The sequence below is a fragment of the Podarcis filfolensis genome, assembly GCF_964270895.1.
Source record: "Podarcis filfolensis genome assembly, chromosome: 5".
Classification (NCBI taxonomy): Eukaryota; Metazoa; Chordata; class Lepidosauria; order Squamata; family Lacertidae; genus Podarcis; species Podarcis filfolensis.
The window spans coordinates 54,725,012-54,743,797 of record NC_139608.1 but is presented as its reverse complement, the minus strand read 5'-3'; the positions used below and the strand labels follow the sequence as shown (position 1 = coordinate 54,743,797).

The 18,786-nt window shown below is 41.7% G+C and overlaps 1 protein-coding gene across 1 annotated transcript in view; it reads left to right on the top strand.

Annotated features, from left to right (window-relative positions):
- The window catches only part of CPXM2 (carboxypeptidase X, M14 family member 2), an 88,007-nt gene that overhangs the window by 55,210 nt on the left and 14,011 nt on the right, over window positions 1-18,786 (top strand). Inside the window, exons 5-11 of the mRNA XM_083616897.1 lie at window positions 5,971-6,055; window positions 7,083-7,233; window positions 8,966-9,054; window positions 13,399-13,522; window positions 15,803-15,999; window positions 17,856-18,035; window positions 18,363-18,660. Coding sequence (XP_083473023.1) covers window positions 5,971-6,055; window positions 7,083-7,233; window positions 8,966-9,054; window positions 13,399-13,522; window positions 15,803-15,999; window positions 17,856-18,035; window positions 18,363-18,660 — 1,124 coding nt within the window. The remainder of the gene's footprint in view (window positions 1-5,970; window positions 6,056-7,082; window positions 7,234-8,965; window positions 9,055-13,398; window positions 13,523-15,802; window positions 16,000-17,855; window positions 18,036-18,362; window positions 18,661-18,786) is intronic.

Here is an 18,786-nt window from a genome sequence, read left to right as displayed (position 1 = left end):
TGGCAAATCCCAACCCTGATAAATTGTTGGAGAAATTATCTCCCCCCCCTGAGAAAATCAGTGAAATGGTCCTCGCAATTTCTCTGCCCAAAAGAGGAAGGAGATTTTTTTTGGGGGGGGGGGGAAATCTGGATACAGTTTGATGTACTTCACTGTGTGTATATGTATTGGACTTCACAAAGTACGTTTTTAACCATAAGCCAAACCCAAGATCCACCAGGATGGGCAAGTTTGGAATAAGCAGATCTCTGGCTGAGGTGGACAAAGCTTGGTTCAGTTGAGGCTACACCAGCTGAAGTCCCTCATCCTAGTTCAGATGTATTTGAACCGCCGACCTTCTGATCGGCAAGTCCTAGGCTCTGTGGTTTAACCCACAGCGCCGCCCGCGTCCCATTTAGGAGTAGGTCCCATCAAATTCAGCAGGACTTCCTTCAGAACTATTATTCCGAGGATGCCTGACTCCAAAATAGACATACCTAAGACTGATGAACAACATGGCCAGATGCTTTTTATATGTTCCTGGTAGTTCTAAGTTGCATTGAACTGATAGCATTGTGAGGAATGCTTATATAAGGCAACCTAAAAATCTGGACTGGCCACTGCTTATAGAGTTTTAAAAATTCCAGTTGCCCTGCTTTTAACTAATTAGGCAATTTCATTCATTAACAAATTCAGTAGTGCTGCATCTCATTAGTGGTGGTATTTTGAATGTTTGTTGTTGTTGTTTAGTCGTTTAGTCGTGTCCGACTCTTCGTGACCCCATGGACCAGAGCACGCCAGGCACCTCTGTCCTCCACCGCCTCCCGCAGCTTGCTCAGACTCATGTTTGTAGCTTCGTAGACACTATCCAACCATCTCGTCCTCTGTCGTCCCCTTCTCCTTGTGCCCTCCATCTTTCCCAACATCAGGGTCTTTTCCAGGGAGTCTTCTCTTCTCATGAGGTGGCCAAAGTATTGGAGCCTCAGCTTCACAATCTGTCCTTCCAGTGAGCACTCAGGGCTGATTTCCTTCAGAATGGAGAGGTTTGATCTTCTTGCAGTCCATGGGACTCTCAAGAGTCTCCTCCAGCACCATAATTCAAAAGCATCAATTCTTCGGCGATCAGCCTTCTTTATGGTCCAGCTCTCACTTCCATAAATCACTACTGGGAAAACCATAGCTTTAACTATACGGACCTTTGTTGGCAAGGTGATGTCTCTACTTTTTAAGATGCTGTCTAGGTTGGTCATTGCTTTCCTCCCAGGAAGCAGGCGTCTCTTAATTTCGTGGCTGCTGTCACCATCTGCAGTGATCATGGAGCCCAAGAAAGTAAAATCTCTCACTGCCTCCATTTCTTCCCCTTCTATTTGCCAGGAGGTGATGGGACCAGTGGCCATGATCTTCGTTTTTTTGATGTTGAGCTTCAGACCATATTTTGCGCTCTCCTCTTTCACCCTCAATAAAAGGTTCTTTAATTCCTCCTCACTTTCTGCCATCAAGGTTGTGTCATCTGCATATCTGAGGTTGTTGATATTTCTTCCAGCAATCTTAATTCCGGCTAGGGATTCATCCAGCCCAGCCTTTCGCATGATGAATTCTGCATATAAGTTAAATAACCAGGGAGACAATATACAGCCTTGTCGTACTCCTTTCCCAATTTTGAACCAATCAGTTGTTCCATATCCAGTTCTAACTGTAGCTTCTTGTCCCACATAGAGATTTCTCAGGAGACAGATGAGTTGATCAGGCACTCCCATTTCTTTAAGAACTTGCCATAGTTTGCTGTGGTCGACACAGTCAAAGGCTTTTGCATAGTCAATGAAGCAGAAGTAGATGTCTTTCTGGAACTCTCTAGCTTTCTCCATAATCCAGCGCATGTTTGCAATTTGGTCTCTGGTTCCTCTGCCTCTTCTAAATCCAGCTTGCACTTCTGGGAGTTCTCGGTCCACATACTGCTTGAGCCTTCCTTGTAGAATTTTAAGCATAACCTTGCTAGTGTGTGAAATGAGTGCAATTGTGCAGTAGTTGGAGCATTCTTTAGCACTGCCCTTCTTTGGGATTGGGATGTAGACTGATCTTCTCCAATCCTCTGGCCACTGCTGAGTTTTCCAAACTTGCTGGCATATTGAGTGTAGCACCTTAACAGCATCATCTTTTAAAATTTTAAATAGTTCAGCTGGAATACCATCACTTCCACTGGCCTTGTTATTTGCAGTGCTTTCTAAGGCCCATTTGACTTCACTCTCCAGGATGTCTGGCTCAAGCTCAGCAACCCCACTACCTGGGGTGTACGATCCATCCATATCTTTCTGGTATAATTCCTCTGTGTATTCTTGCCACCTCTTCTTGATGTCTTCTGCTTCTGTTAGGTCCTTACCACTTTTGTCCTTTATTATGGCAATCTTTGAACGAAATGTTCCTTTCATATCTCCAATTTTCTTGAACAGATCTCTGGTTCTTCCCATTCTGTTGTTTTGCTCTATTTCTTTACATTGCTCGTTTAAGTAGGCCTTCTTATCTCTCCTTGCTATTTTTTGGAAATCTGCATTCAATTTCCTGTATCTTTCTCTATCTCCCTCGCATTTTGCTTGCCTTCTCTCCCCCGCTATTTGTAAGGCCTCATTGGACAGCCACTTTGCTTTCTTGCATTTCCTTTTCATTGGGATGGTTTTCGTTGCTGCCTCCTGTATAATGTTGCGAGCCTCCATCCATAGTTCTTCAGGCACTCTGTCCAGCAAATCTAAATCCTTAAACCTGTTACTCACTTCCACTGTGTATTCATAAGGGATTTGATTTAGATTGTATCTTACCGGCCCAGTGGTTTTTCCTACTTTCTTCAGTTTAAGCTTGAATTTTGCTATAAGAAGCTGATGATCTGAGCCACAGTCAGCTCCAGGTCTTGTTTTTGCTGACTGTATTGAGCTTCTCCATCTTTGGCTGCAGAGAATATAATCAATCTGATTTCGATGCTGCCCATCTGGTGATGTCCACGTGTAGAGTCGTCTCTTGTGTTGTTGGAAAAGCGTGTTTGTGATGACCAGCTTGTTCTCTTGACAGAACTCTATTAGCCTTTGCCCTGCTTCATTTTGCTCTCCAAGGCCAAACTTGCCCGTTGTTCCTTTTATCTCTTGATTCCCTACTTTAGCATTCCAATCCCCTATAATGAGAAGAACATCCTTCTTTGGTGTCACTTCTATAAGGTGTTGTAAGTCCTCATAGAATTGGTCAATTTCAGTTTCTTCAGCACCAGTAGTTGGTGCATAAACTTGGATTACTGTTATGTTAAAAGGTCTGCCTTGGATTCGTATCGAGATCATTCTATCATTTTTGAGATTGCATCCCAGTACTGTTTTCGCCACTCTTTTGTTGACTATGAGGGCCACTCCATTTCTTTTGCGGGTTTCATGCCCACAGTAGTAGATATGATGGTCATCCGAACTGAATTCACCCATTCCCGTCCATTTTAGTTCACTGATGCCCAGGATGTCAATATTTATTCTTGCCATCTCATTTTTGACCACATCCAACTTACCCAGGTTCATGGTTCTTACATTCCAGGTTCCTATGCAATATTTTTCTTTACAGCATTGGACTTTCCTTTCGCTTCCAGGCATATCCGCAACTGAGCGTCCTTTCGGCTTTAGCCCAGCCGCTTCATCAGCTCTGGATCTACTTGTACTTGTCCTCCGCTCTTCCCCAGTAGCATGTTGGACGCCTTCCGACCTGAGGGGCTCATCTTCCAGCGTCATAACTTTTATATGCCTGTTGTCTTTGTCCATGGAGTTTTCTTGGCAGGGATACTGGAGTGGCTTGCCGGTTCCTCCTCCAGGTGGATCACGTTTGGTCAAAACTCTCCACTATGACCTGTTCATCTTGGGTGCCCTGCTCGGCATAGTTCATAGCTTCTTTGAGTTCTTCAAGCCCCTTCGCCACGGCAAGGCAGTGATCCATGAAGGGGTTTTGAATGTTTAGGATAATGGATTTGTCTGCTTTTCTTTTCTCCTTTGCACTCTTCTACTGGTTTTCTCTTTAATTGGCATTTGGCTTGGGTTCCTCTTCTCTAACACTGCTAGATGGAATATTGCCTCCAAAGCAATATTCACCTTTGCAGCAGGATCAGGTAGGACAATAATTTTCATTAATGTGGTTGGGGAGCAGGGAAGGAGAAACAAAGTGAGATTAGTTACTGAACTTGTATGAAGCTTTGAAATTGCTCGTACTTGCATTGTTTTGTATCACTTTACATCTAGAAAGACTTGAGACACCACTCTGTTCCCCCCCTGAGCTAATACCCTATCAAAGTTCTGCCCTTAGAGATTTCTAAACAGATAGAAGATTAGGAAACTGTTTAAAGGGCTTTGGGGCTATTGATGTCAAAAGATTGTGTGACAAGCATTAAACCAGTGTATGAAAAGCCCTCGGCTTCCAGCTTTTAAATACAAACATAATCCACAAATCTGCCCCCCCCCCCAAGTATCTTCAGCAGATTTCTTTTTTAAATACCAGATTGTTGAAATAATGGTGAAGTTACCTATTCATTTAAGTGGGATCAATCTTGCTACGTTAGTCCAATGTGATCTGTCAAGACGGAGACCAAACTCTGTCACACAATAGAAAACAGAGAACATATCTATGTTCAAAACTTACATTAATTTTATATCATTTATCCTTACTACCTGCCCCTCAAGAACCTAAGGGTCATAGTATAATGAGAGACAAATTAGATGGCATAGTTCTGTCCTTGAGTGAAAAAGATTTTATGCTTTTGTTTCCACAGACTGTCAGTGTGGGTGGGTACAACAATCGATAGGTAGGGGACTTTAATTCATTGCATCCTACTATGATTCCAATTTGCATCAGGGGCTCTACTGCCTGCAAATTGCATTGCAAAAAGGTTCACATTCATTTCCGAGTGTACGGAATTTTTTTTGTTAGTGATTTCTTTCCCGTAGAACTACAAGGGGTGATATGGCTATGCTCTATCCAATTGTAAAATAGCAGCTAAACCATAGTAGCTCAGGACCATCTCACTTTTGCAGTATAGATGACAGATGCACATATAAGTAAATGACATATCTGTTTGCTACCCAGGACTCCTTGGGAAGGAATGACGGGATATAAATTTGCCTATGAGCCTTTATTGGGTATGGGGAAATGTGTAAATGGGGGTGATTGCATTGGCGGCTGCCCTCTGTGAGTTGAAGTGTGTTCTACACCATGTGGGGAATCTACTTATTTGTGGTCATAATGCCTGAATAGAGCTTTAAAATAAGGGAAATGGTGGATGAAGGAAAGAGCGCTGATTCAGTTCAAACCCCACCCCACCCCTGTTGCTTTTATCTAAAGAAAAAGATTTTGGAAGACCTAATCATGGACATTTCCCATTCCATTTGATTGGGAGCAGGGTGTCATTCGAAAACAGAATGATGGACTCGATGAATTTTGATCTGATTTGGAAAAGCAATTTTGATCCTTTGGATCTTTGAATGTAGTTTGAATTTAGAGTTTAGCATCATTAAATTCAAATAGTGTGCAAGCAAGACCATGTTCCAGTGAACAGCTGTTTCAACTCATTGAACGCATCAACACTTCCTCTGCAAGCCATTGGTATATAAGTAAGCAGAGTTATATACTTTATGTTGACATGCATAGTTTTTATTGCAGTAAAAATAAAGGAAAAGATGAGAAACAAGAATGGGCAAAAATTTTCTCGAGGGAGTTCTCCCACTGAAATTAATTTAAACTCAGCAAGCACTCTTGTACAGCTCCCATTTATGTTGAAGGTGCTTCAGCATGAGAACTTCCTTGAGGAATATGTTCACATTTACTTTTCTTACTCTGTGCTTCTCATAAGCTTAGGTTTTCTTGCATTGTCTGCTAAATTTACATTTCTATAGCTTCCCTTGTTTGGATTTATTTTACTAGAATATTGTGTGAGTCAGTAAATCAATATTCATTTTTTAACAAAGAAAATCTTTTGATTCTTTCTAGGAGTGACTGGGTAACGTCTTACAAAGTCATGGTGAGCAATGACAGCCATGCATGGATCACTGTCAAAAATGGTTCTGGAGACATGGTTAGTATTGCAAAAAAAATTTTTCCATCACACTTGTTTATCACAGCTCCATTTTAATAAAATGTCTCAAGGGTAACACTTATTCCCTCAATTTCAGTGGAGGCTTTTCTTGTCAAGTTCTCATGAGCAGAATAACTGAAATTGGCAAAAGGCATATCTGATAGTTGATACTGGATTCCAGTTACATATCCTGTGCTTCTGGTTTCTTCATTCTGTTTGGCCAGATTTAATGATAAGAATGTAAGATGAGTCTGCTGGATCACGCCAATGGCCCATCTAAGTCCAGCATCCTGTTCTATCAGTGGCCTGTAGGAAACCAGCAAGCAGGATTTGAGCACAAGAACACCCCCCTCCTGTGATTTCCAGCAGGTAACATTGAGAAGCATTACTGCCTCCATCTGTGGAAGCAGAACATAGCCATTGTGGTTAGTAGCCATCAATAGCTGCCTTCTTGGGTGGCGCTGTGGGTTAAAACACAGAGCCTAGGACTTGCCGATCAGAAGGTCGGCGGTTCGAATCCCCACGACGGAGTGAGCTCCCGTTACTCAGTCCCTGCTCCTGCCCACCTAGCAGTTCGAAAGCACGTCAAAGTGCAAGTAGATAAATAGGTACCGCTCCGGCGGGAAGGTAAACGGCATTTCCGTGCGCTGCTCTGGTTCACCAGAAGTGACTTTGTCATAGTGGCCACATGACCCGGAAGCTGTACACCAGCTTCCTCGGCCAATAAAGCGAGATGAGCGCCGCAACCCCAGAGTTGGTCACGACTGGACCTAATCATCAGGGGTCCCTTTACCTTTACTTTAAAGCCATCCAAATTGATGGTCATCACTGCCTGCCATGGGAGACAGTTCCATAGTTCAACTATGTGTTGTGTGAAGAAGTACTTCCTTTTATCTGTCCTGAAAATTCCAACACGCAGCTTCATTGGACGTCCACGAGTCCCAGTGTTATGAAAGAGGGAGAAAACCTTTTGACTTATTCCAGGTGTTGTGACTTACGATGCTCACTTACTTGTATGCTGAAATAGATTTTTGAAGGCAACAGTGAAAAGGAGATCCCAGTCCTCAATGAGCTGCCAGTACCTCTTGTTGCACGTTACATTCGGATAAACCCCAGGACATGGTATGAAGATGGAAGCATATGCATGAGGCTGGAAATCCTAGGCTGCCCTCTCCCAGGTAAGTGACAAGCTTAAGACCAGGCTTGGCATAATAGCAAAGTTCCTGGACCAGTTCCAGTGGGAACTGTCTGAATTATTTATTAAAACATCTGTGCCTGATGGCAGGCATCCTGCCTGTCTCCCTTGGTTCAGGGGATGTGCTGGATATGTTTTTTCAGAGCACATAATAATTCTTCTGTATTACTCTGGGATAAAGTTAATGAAACATCCTTATTGAATAGCCCCAGAATCCCCAAAAAGTTTTCTGGAATTCCTCAGTGAATCACCGAGCTAGTTTAAAGCACGCAATTAATGTTTGAGGTTTCTTGGGGGGCGGGGTGTGCTTCAACCAGTTCATAGTCCCAGCAGTGGAGAATCAGCAAAACGGTCTTCAAAAAGGAAAGAGGAAATATGACAGGCACAGACTGAAGAGGAAGGTAATGAAGGCTCTGAGGAGGAAGATAAAGCTCTTCAGATTCTTCTCTGGTTTCCAGAATATTGCTGTGCAGATGGATACAGAATGACATACAGAGATTTGCAATTGCCTGAAAGGGATCAATGTACTTTTATTTCTAGTTCTCTCACAAATTGAACACAAAGGAAAAAAAGAGGGGGGAGGGAACCACCCGGAAATTACTTTCAAAAAAGAAAGTATCTTGATATAAGCAGAGAAGGAAATGTCTTTGAGCACACACATTTATTTATTTATGAGTATGTCATAGAATTGGTAGCTTCAAGGCAGGATGACATTTTTTGCAGAATGAGAATCATTATGCACCTGTAGGCACTTGATAATGTAGCAGATAGCAATGTAGATCCAGATCGTACTTTAGCTCAGGACTCACTGGGTGGTCTTGGGCAAGCTGTGGTCTCCATAACAATATAGTCACACAGCCTGCTACTTGTCTGAATCAGAAGATCAGAAGATGACTGCTAGCATCTGTTCCTCCTCCATAACCATATTGAAGTGCATAAGTGCCAACTCCTTGGGGCCCTGGGTGCCCGAGCACCCACAAAATTCCCCATGAAGGGGTCAGGCACCCACAGTTGCAGGGCCAAGCTGGCACTTCTTCTGAAATGGTACTTGGGGAATTCTCCAGTACATGTCTTGACTGCTGTATTGGCTGAAGGTGCCTATTCACTCTTGGAAAGTCAATGCAGAATTCAACCTCACACCCCCCCCCCCCAAATCAGCAGTTATCGTAAGTAATACTAGCTGATTAACAGGTGAGCCTATTCTGGAGGAAAAGGCCCTGCGGGTCAAATTGCATGCTCCAAGGGGCCTATGGGCTACAGGGTCTCCATCTTGATAGTTTTTTTTGTTATTTGTTTTGTTTGTTTTTTTGTTAAAAAACAAGAACAACTCAATCTTTTTGGGCCTGGTACACATTTGGGTTCAGGTACCCATTTCACAGAAGAGAAACTGATGATGCCCCCCCCAAAGCAGGCAAAACACTTATATCCCCATCAAAATAAGTACACCACAGACAATAAAATAGGCAACCCTTCTCTGATACCCCCATTGGTATCTGCCATCAACTAACATCTCCTCAAGCTAAAATGTCTGAATATTTAAAAAAACAAAGAAATGGAATGGGAAGGGGTTTTAGTGGTAAAGTTCAGTTTTAGAGGTGGTGGCAATGTGGGTGTCTGAGAGTCGCATTGGGGACCCCAATTTTAGATTAAAAGTATTTTACTGTTAAATTATTTTGTGGTTCTTCATTGTATCCTCCTGGTTTTTTTTATCATAGACCCAAATAATTATTACCACAGAAGAAATGAAATGACAACAACAGACAACCTTGATTTTAAGCACCACAACTACAAAGAAATGAGGCAGGTAGGACACAACAAATAGATGTTCTGGTGCAAATGTGTTTGTGTTTAAAAGACTGGAACATTAGCACTGCAATAATAGGCCATCGCCACCTGAATCACTTTTCAAATCCAGCATGTTCTGAAACAATATGTGGGTTTCAGAGCACCCTACATAAAAACTATTTCTGCTGGATCTTATCCCACTGAAATTTACTTATATTCATATAAAGATTCATACTGTGTCTGTCCAAATAGTTTTTGGTTTTTTTTTTGCATTATGGCTGGAGTGTGAGGTAATTAGTTGTTTAAGAAGAAAAAAGCTATGCTTGCTTGCAGATTCCTCAGTTGTGAACTTTGGGTTGGATGCATGGATCTAGACTTCCATGAGCAGAATGTGGGTTAAAGGACCCTCCAGAATGCCATGTGTCTTAGTGTACATGAACGAGAGAGAAAGGCAGAGATTGAACTGGGCCGAGGCACCTTGTGTAAGTGGTTGAAGACAAGAACACAAGTCCTCACCTCCACAAGTGGAGAACTCTCCTCACTCCACAAAATTTTTGAAACTGTTCTATCTGAAAGACTTTTGTCAGGTTGGTTCTGCACATGTGAATGGGATATTCATCGCACTTGTATGAGATAAAAGGAAAGTCTGCTGGTGCCAAAACCACTTAGATGTAGACCCTTGTGCTCCACACAAGTCCATTAAGAACATTTGCTCCACTGATGAGTATTAAAGAAGAGAAGGGTCTACAATCAGAAGTATCATTTTGGAGTGGATGGGACTTCCTGTATGTCCCACACCCCAAGAACATAGCTATCCATTGTACTTCACACTACCCAAATGTTCTGATGTAGTTATTGGCTCAAAAATAATAATAATTTTTTTTAAAATCAACGTATGAGAGAAATATATACATTAACACCTGTATTTTCATGTAGCTCTTTTAAGTAGCAAATTAATGCAGAAATGTGATGGAACATACTTTGGATGAACACATGAAATGGATCAGAAAAGGACTGATTCATCCATCCCTTCTCTCCTTGTAATACAACACAATGTTGACCATTTCTGTGAATTTGTGGCATGGATTTGGGTTAATGTGTGGAGCATCTTAGGCAAATGTACTTCAGGAAGGTCCCAGCCTTACAGTTCTATAGCTATAATTTTATACCACTGTAGACGTGAACAGTATTTCATCGAGAGTTGACAGGTACTGTGACTGGCAACAGAAGGCTTGTGCCACACAAATGACCAAGATTCACATAGGCATTAATCCCTGCCAGTCTAAGTTTAGACCTACCAGCTATAATTATGCTCCTTTAGCTTCAAGCACATGGCACTGTGGACAGATTTATATCACCACAGATGTAGGTGTAGAATGTGTTAAAGATATTTCTTCCTATCTTTTTCTTCAAATATATAAAGGTAATATGTTTGGACAAGAAGTATGTGAATCATTTTTAGTGTGCTGAATCTTCAGCGTATTTATACTGAATGAGTCATCATTCATTTTTTATTGAGCAATTGTGTACTGAGTCACATACTGCGCTCACAAGAGATTTCATGGCCTATATTTTCAGCAGACAGATTAGATGAGTAGAAATGCAATTGGCATAATTAGTGTCAAGAACAATAAAGTTAAATGCATTTTAGATCCTAATTGTGCAAAGATAGGTTGGTCAGGTTTGAAATATATTTGGGGAAAACTAATAGCTTAAAGCAGGAGAAAATTATTTCCTCTGGTCTTATATAATGAGCAAAAGATATGTGATTAAATGGTAGCAGCAGCTTAACTGGTCAGTGGAGAGCAAAATCCTTCATCAGAGCCTTCCACATTCTCTGCTTCTCTGATCACTGAGCCTTTGGAGAGTATTATTATAATTGGGCCATTAAGCAGCATTTAGTTGTCTATTTTCACTGATATTGATTCTGCACAATCCAAATATTAGCTACGGTGTAATCAAAAAGTGATTCGCTAATTAAAGAAATGTGTGTGTTTAGAGGTAATATTTGCTTGTTTTGATTTTTTAGGGCAGAACTAGATATCTCAAAGGGCCTAAAATATGTCCCACAATTGACTTAATGTTCACCTTTGTCGCTTGCTAGCATTGATTTTCCTTTTGCTGTCTACTGCCACCTCTCAAAAAAGAAAGAAAATAATTGGGTCCTTTTCTTCCTTCTTTGATCACATGGGTGATACCAGCCATTATAGGATCACATACTCAATATGATGCGAGATTAATGCTACATAATCACTTTTGGCTATGTGATATTTTATTTTACTTATTATATTAGTTATTATCAAAATGTCTCAACCAGCCTTCAAAAACTACCTTACAGTGCAATCCTATCCATCAGGGATAGAGAACCTGTGGCTCTCCAGATGTTGTTGGACTACAGCTGCCATCATCCCTGACCATACTGGCTGGGGTTGATGGATGTGGGAGTCCAACAACATTTGGAGGGCCAGAGATTTCTTCAAATGTGTGCCCAGAAGCAAGCTCTATTGAGTTCAATGTACTTAGGTAAAGGGTAAAGGGACCCCTGACCATTAGGTCCAGTTGTAGCCGACTTTGGGGTTGCAGCGCTCATCTCACTTTATTGGCCAAGGGAGCCAGCGTACAGCTTCCAGGTCATGTGGCCAGCATGACCAAGCTGCTTCTGGTGAACCAGAGCAGCACACGGAAACACCGTTTACCTTCCCCCTGGAGCGGTACCTATTTATCTACTTGCGTTTTGACATGCTTTCGAACTGCTAGGTTGGCAGGAGCAGGGACCGAGCAACGGGAGCTCACCCCATCACGGGGATTTGAACCGCCAACCTTCTGATCGGCAAGTCCTAGGCTCTGTGGTTTAACCCACAGCACCACCCACGTCCCTCAATGTACTTACTTCCAGGCAATTGTGAATATAGGTTTAGTAGGTATGTTTCGTAGACATGTTATAGTCTGTGTGCAGGTTCCAGGAAGCAATGCAATGGGGGGGGGGAGACACCAAACAGTTTCCCACTCTATATCTAACTATATCTAAATAAATTGCCATAACAAAAATGAAAAAGAAACCCTGAGCCAAGAGAAGCCGTGTTGTGTTTTGCTACCACAATTGAATGTCAGCATGTGCTGCATGTTGTAGGGAAGAGATATTGAAATGATCTCTGCATTAGTCTCATATGGTTTGTAACAGATAATGTTGGGCTTCTTGAAAGAGAAAGAGATAAATATATGGAATGAGTCTGGCTAAGGACCTAGTCAACAACCTGAAAGAGAATTCGTCATAAATTGGCCCCACAGCACTACATTCTCCTCAAAGGTTGCGACAACTGGCTTAGATTTGCTCTCAAAATCCTTCTGCAGCCTTGGGCACTGCATGAGCTGAGATTGAAACTAATGGGTTCTCTGAGGGAATTTATGCAGCTTTTTTGCCAGAAAGTTAATAGAAGAAATAATTGCTGCATACAACTCATAATAATTGTCTATTAGCAAATTTACTCTGGGCATGATTTATAGTCTTCTGGTTGTTAATAGCTTTGACTGCATATTATCAGAGGCTTCTCTGTTTCTGCAAACACAAGCAAAAGGTGGAGGGGGGAGGCAGGCATTAACATATCACATTGCCAAATATGCAATTTGTGCTGCACAGCTTTGGAAACGAGAGGGAAATAGGGCAAAAAAAATGCTTTCTCTTATTTACTGCATTTCTGGGAAAAAAAGGAAAAGTCATTTTACCATAAGACCAAACAATTGCTATTGTCATTTAATTTAAACATCATATATCTATATATCACCCATGTCAAAATGTCACCCACATTTTGGCCCTGTGGGTACATTTTCAAACTGGAGAAATTGTTCTGTGGAGAACATGAGAAGAGCTGGCTGGATCAGGCCAATAGCCCATCTAGTCCAGAATTCTGTTATCACAGTGGCCAACGAGATGCTTATGGGAAGTCCTAAAGCAGCAACGAAGCACAAAGTTTCTTGAATAATGTTAAAAACCCTGCATCCTTCTTATTGGACTATTCCTCCCTTTTATATAATTATTCATTTTCATAGACATTAAACATAATCCTACACCAGAGGGCATACTGCCTCAAGCTCTGGGGAACCCACACCCCTCTCAGATTAAGTTGAATTCCAGCTCCCATCAGCCTCAGCCAACATGGCTTATAGTCAAGGATGTTGGGCAACAGAGTCTCTCAGCATCTGTAGGGCTGCTAGTTTCCCATCCCTGTCTAGTCCTATCTGTGATACTCATTGTCCCCACGCCTTACAACATGGAAACAATCATGGGGTGAGGTACACGCTTTTATCTATATCACACCTATCTTTAATTTGTACAAATGTCTTTCTTTCTTTGATTATTTTACAGCTGATGAAAGTGGTGAATGAGATGTGTCCAAATATCACAAGAATTTACAATATTGGGAAAAGCCACCAAGGGCTAAAGCTGTATGCTGTTGAAATCTCAGACAACCCAGGAGAACACGAAGTTGGTTAGGACGATATATTCTGACCAGATAAAATCCCGGCTGGCGGACTGGTGGATGAAGTGGTTTAGAATGTATAAATTTTTAACATTCCACATGTCTGCAGCACTTCGCAGTGGAGGCATGTGCCTGCAAGCAGTCATGGTGTTGAGTACATGTGGGAGGAATTTTGATTATACTTCTTCTAATTAGAGAAGAAGAGGAATATAAATAGAAGCCATCCAAAGAGTGGGATCAAACTCCTTTATGCTAATCATATATTCTTCTTTTGCAATAATAAAAAAATGGAGCCAACTTTAATGATGAAAAGTATGCACTGACAGTCATTGTCAGAATAGACAGCGAGAGCTAGAAGACAATCTGGTTAACAATTTCTGTGTATCCGAGGGCCTTCTTAATGTTACACTTTTATGCTGCATGGTCCCAATGGGAGCTTCCCTCTAATTGCACATAGCAAATATGGGGCTACCAGATTTTGATGAGAACCATGGTGTTAAACACCACCCTACCAGGTTATGGTTCTGAGCCACCCCACCCCAATTTCTGCTTTTGATTGAAAACAGATCAGCATAGAAGGGCTATTTTTTTTAATAACATCATGTTTCGTTCTGCCTTTGAACAAAGGTATATCAAATATGTGAAAAGTAGTAATGTTGGTGTATTTGTCTCCTGTGTAGACAACAAATGTAGGTGAGTCCTGTAACAAGGAAATGACTTGTGGTTTCACTCTTGGAAGCAAAAGCATTTACCTGTGTTCTCTCTCCCAGCCTAGCCAAAACAGAATTACCATTGACAGGATTGATATTTCAAATATGGCTACACCAACTGATTAAAGTATCCTAGCCTTTCCTTGCCCCTCCCAATATTTTTCATAGAGAACTTGTATCATCAGAGAGAAAGAGAAAAGAGAGAGATGATTGCTTAATATGATTTTTTCAAGTTTAGCACTCTGAACTGAGAAATTCTATTATATATGCACATACATATATTCATGAATATGGTTGACTTCATGGTTTGAGATAATCACATATTTTGATGAATTTTCTGTGCATATATGCAGACACACACACACATGCTGTATAAGGTAACTTGGCGGTTTTGTAGACTAATAAATAAAATCTAGATTATGAATGTTTGCTGGTCATATTTTACTATAGTTAAAAAACTATTAATGATAATGAGGTAGTTATTAGTAACCAAATGGTTACAGTGATGTAAGAAGAAAACATTTGCCCCAATATTTGTGTGCTTTGTGGTGGTTCAAATTGCATAATCATGTAGGGGGATTACATAAATGTGGAAAGAAAGAGTTTGTGGTCCTAGTCAGCAACGATTTTGACTGTGCAAGGCAGCAGCACTGTCTGCCAATTGACTTACGAACAAGCAGCCCTTTAGCCTGTTCTTCCATGTGAAGAGCAGCGGAGGCTTTAGTGGGCTCAATTTTTACCACACAGAAATTTCCCTGTCTTGTGCATAGGGGTGGGTGAGAAACCTGATTCTGCTTGCATTTAAAGCTGAACCCACCTAATTTGCCATTTGTGAAACAATATGCCAACCAAAACACAGCCAGCCTTTGAAATTTGCTATTCTCTGAATTTTGCAGTGCAGTCCTCTAGCCAAGTAATGTGTACAAAAGTGCACAGACTAAAAGTGTGCATAAAAATGCATATTTTAGGAAAATAACACACACAAAAAGCATTATATTGGGATAAAATGTTTTGCAAAAAAAATGCATATTGGGGACAAATGTATACAGAGACAATTCCATTAGAAGAAATTCGTGCTAATTTGCGCTGAAATTTGCAATAATAATCACAAACCGATAGGGAAATATGGAGAACTGAGTTTAAGATTGAGAAAATGTGAAGCTGAGGGAAATCAAAATTGACAGATCTCTCCTTGTGCATTGGAAATAGCAGCTGATATATGTAATAAGGGATGACTCTGCTAAAGCTTATCTCCTGCTGTCCAAAGCGCAGGAGAGGGAATTAAAGAGGCCCCTTTGCCTCCATTGCACATTTAGAGAAAAGTCACCGAGATACGCTTGGGAGATGATGTTTCCTTGGAAACATAGCTTTGCTGGTTATAAAACTATTGGGGACTGGATTTGTTTCTTGGCCATGAAGTTTCCTGCCCCTATCATATGGTATTGAAGAGGCATGAATGATATGCTGGAATATACCAAGTTTTGTTGTGTCTTCCTTCTGTGCCAGACCCTCCAAATCCCATTACCTTAGTTGGATTCTGTTTTTGGTGTGCTCACATCTTCCTTTGTTTTTTGAACAGGTGAGCCAGAATTTCGGTACATGGCAGGGGCTCATGGGAATGAGGTGCTGGGACGCGAGTTACTGCTTTTGTTAATGCAGTTTATGTGCCAGGAATATCTGGCTGGGAACCCACGTATTGTACGCCTCATTAAGGATACCAGAATCCACCTTCTTCCTTCAATCAACCCAGATGGATATGAAAAGGCCTACGAAGTGGTAAGGAAGAACTGCGCTGGGATGCAGCTGATCGATTAATAGAAAAGACACATGCTGCCTTTTGAGGCATAGAAACATGGGCATCGTAGAACTTTCAGTTGGAGTTTTGAGTCAGAAGATTGTTTCCTGCTATTTGGTAGGATTACATGAAAAAAATTAAATAGAAGATATTAGAATAATACATACCGTATTTTTCACTCTATTAGACGCACTGGACAATTGGACGCACCTACTTTTTAGGGCAGGAAAACAAGAAATAAGAAAGGAACGCAAAGCATCCTGAGCTAAGAGGGAGCACTCCTCTATCTTCGCTCAGGAGGCTTTGCAGGGCTACCCCTGAAGCCAGGAGAGCAAGCGGGATCGGTGCACACTGATCCCTCTTGCCCTCGTGGCTTCAGCGAAAGCAAGCCGACTTGCTTTCCTCCCGCAAGAGCCGCACGCTCTTCAAAGGGAGCTCCACGCACACTCTTGGGGGCTTTTCTGGGAGGTGGGGGAAGGGACAGAGCCATGCACTATGGCATAAGCCAAGACAGCCAGCGGGATGGATCCCGCTCGCTGTCCTGGCTTCCTCTTTAGCTGCGCGCAGCCTCTCCTGGGCAAGGGGAGCCTTCATCCCCTGCCTGGGAGAGGCTGCGCACCGCTAAGGCTCCCCCAAGAGCCGCACTCCCTTTAAAGAGCATGCAGAGCATGTGTGCGGCTCTTGGGGGCTTTTCCCCGAGGAGGGAGAAGGGCAGCTCCACGCGGCTCTTTAAAGGGAGCGCTGACAGAGCCTCCCGTCTGCATTCGCTCCATAAGACGCACACACATTTCCCCTTACTTTTTAGGAGGGGAAAAGTGCATCTTATAGAGCGAAAAATGTTGATACAGTTTCAAGAAGTATGAGATTATAGATACTACAAGAATACACAATAGTGGTCATAAACAGGGTTGAGTTGAAATGTTCCCCACCCTACCTTTCTTCATCCTGTTCATGGGCAGTCAAATACAATGCCATTCTGATAATGTTTTAAGGGAGTGCAATGCAGGGAAAAATACTGCCATCAGCACCTTACAATATTTGATAGGTGGCATGCAACAGAATTTGGTTAATGTTATATTATGACTTTATTTAAATAAGCAGAATGTGTGATTTCTGGTGCCAAATTTAGAACCCGAATTTCCAGCGTCATATTTTAAGGTAGAATGTCCACACCAAAATTCAGTTTTCAAAATGCGAACACCCTGAAACTTTGAGAGACTTTGTTTCGGCTCTGATTTGATATTACCTCCTCGACTTGCCTTTCTTCCAGTAATTCACTTAATTTGACATCTTGATCAAAGCACCAACATTTCTTAAGACCTAAAAGTGCCTTGGTGGCATATTGTGCAATTTAAAAGAGTGGTCAGGAGAAGCAATAAAGAGAGTCTTTAGATAGATTTTTGCAGTTAAGTGATATTGAATTTATTTCTTCTCCTACTTGTAATTAAGTTAATAACTGAAGCTGTATATAAACAATGCTTTATTGCACCAGAGTAATTTTTAAAAAAATTATGGCTCAGCACTGATTCTTTCTACAAATTAATTAGCGTTTTCTCTGAATATTATTCAGCTTCAGCTTTTATAAATCTCCACTCAGCAAACCACAATCTTTAGCCATAAGCCATGTAGTGAGATACATTTTACAAAGGAAACAGGAGTGCCATAAAAAACAGGAATGTGAGCTTTCTAGAAAAGGGGAATACAACTTCATCACCAAGGTCCTGAAAACGCAGCAGTGTCTGCCATAATCGTAGGCATTCAGGAGGCTTGTTTTATTACTATAAGAAAGGCACACAGAGTTTGTCACTATAACACAACCTAACCTAATTTGTTACAGGGTTCAGAATTAGGAGGCTGGTCTTTAGGAAGATGGACTCAAGATGGCATTGACATCAACAATAACTTCCCTGACTTAAATACTCTGCTTTGGGAATCTGAAGATCGTAAAAGGGTTATGAGAAAGGTCCCAAATCATCACATACCAATTCCAGAATGGTACCTGTCTGAAAACGCTACAGTGAGTAGAATCAGTGCTACTGGGAAGGAAACTCACCTTCTGTGTTTGAAATGGTTCAAAGCAGGTCAAATGCGGCCATCCATGTTTCCCTACGTGGCCCTTGGGACTCTCTCCCATCCATACCTCTCCCATTTACACCCCTCAATGGGCCAAGAAACTACAGTGTTTAAACTGGGACTACTTTCTTCTTCTGTAGATGTGCTAGAAATGGCTGCCATTTGTTTAAAAATGCCTTTGGTTTAAAAAATAAATAAATGTGGCAATTGTTCCAAGATGAGTTTCTCATACCTCTTGAACTGATTTTATTTTTCTTCCTTCACTTCCCAGGTAGCAGTTGAAACACGAGCGGTGATTGCCTGGATGGAGAAAAACCCTTTTGTGCTTGGTGGCAACTTACAAGGTGGAGAACTTGTTGTTGCCTACCCCTATGATATGGTCCGGTCGACGTGGAAAACCCAGGAGCACACGCCTACCCCAGATGACCATGTTTTTAGGTGGCTGGCATATTCTTATGCCTCCACCCATCGGCTGATGACAGACGCTCGCCGGAGAGTGTGCCATACGGAGGACTTCCAGAAGGAAGACGGGACTGTAAATGGAGCTTCATGGCATACTGTTGCAGGAAGTAAGTGTCTGTAAAGCAGAACACCCCTAAACTTTCAAAAATAAAGAAGGCCGCCTATACTATTTGTTCTAGCACCTTAACTTAAATTGAATGGCTGTCACCCACCTACGCAGCGCAGAAACAATA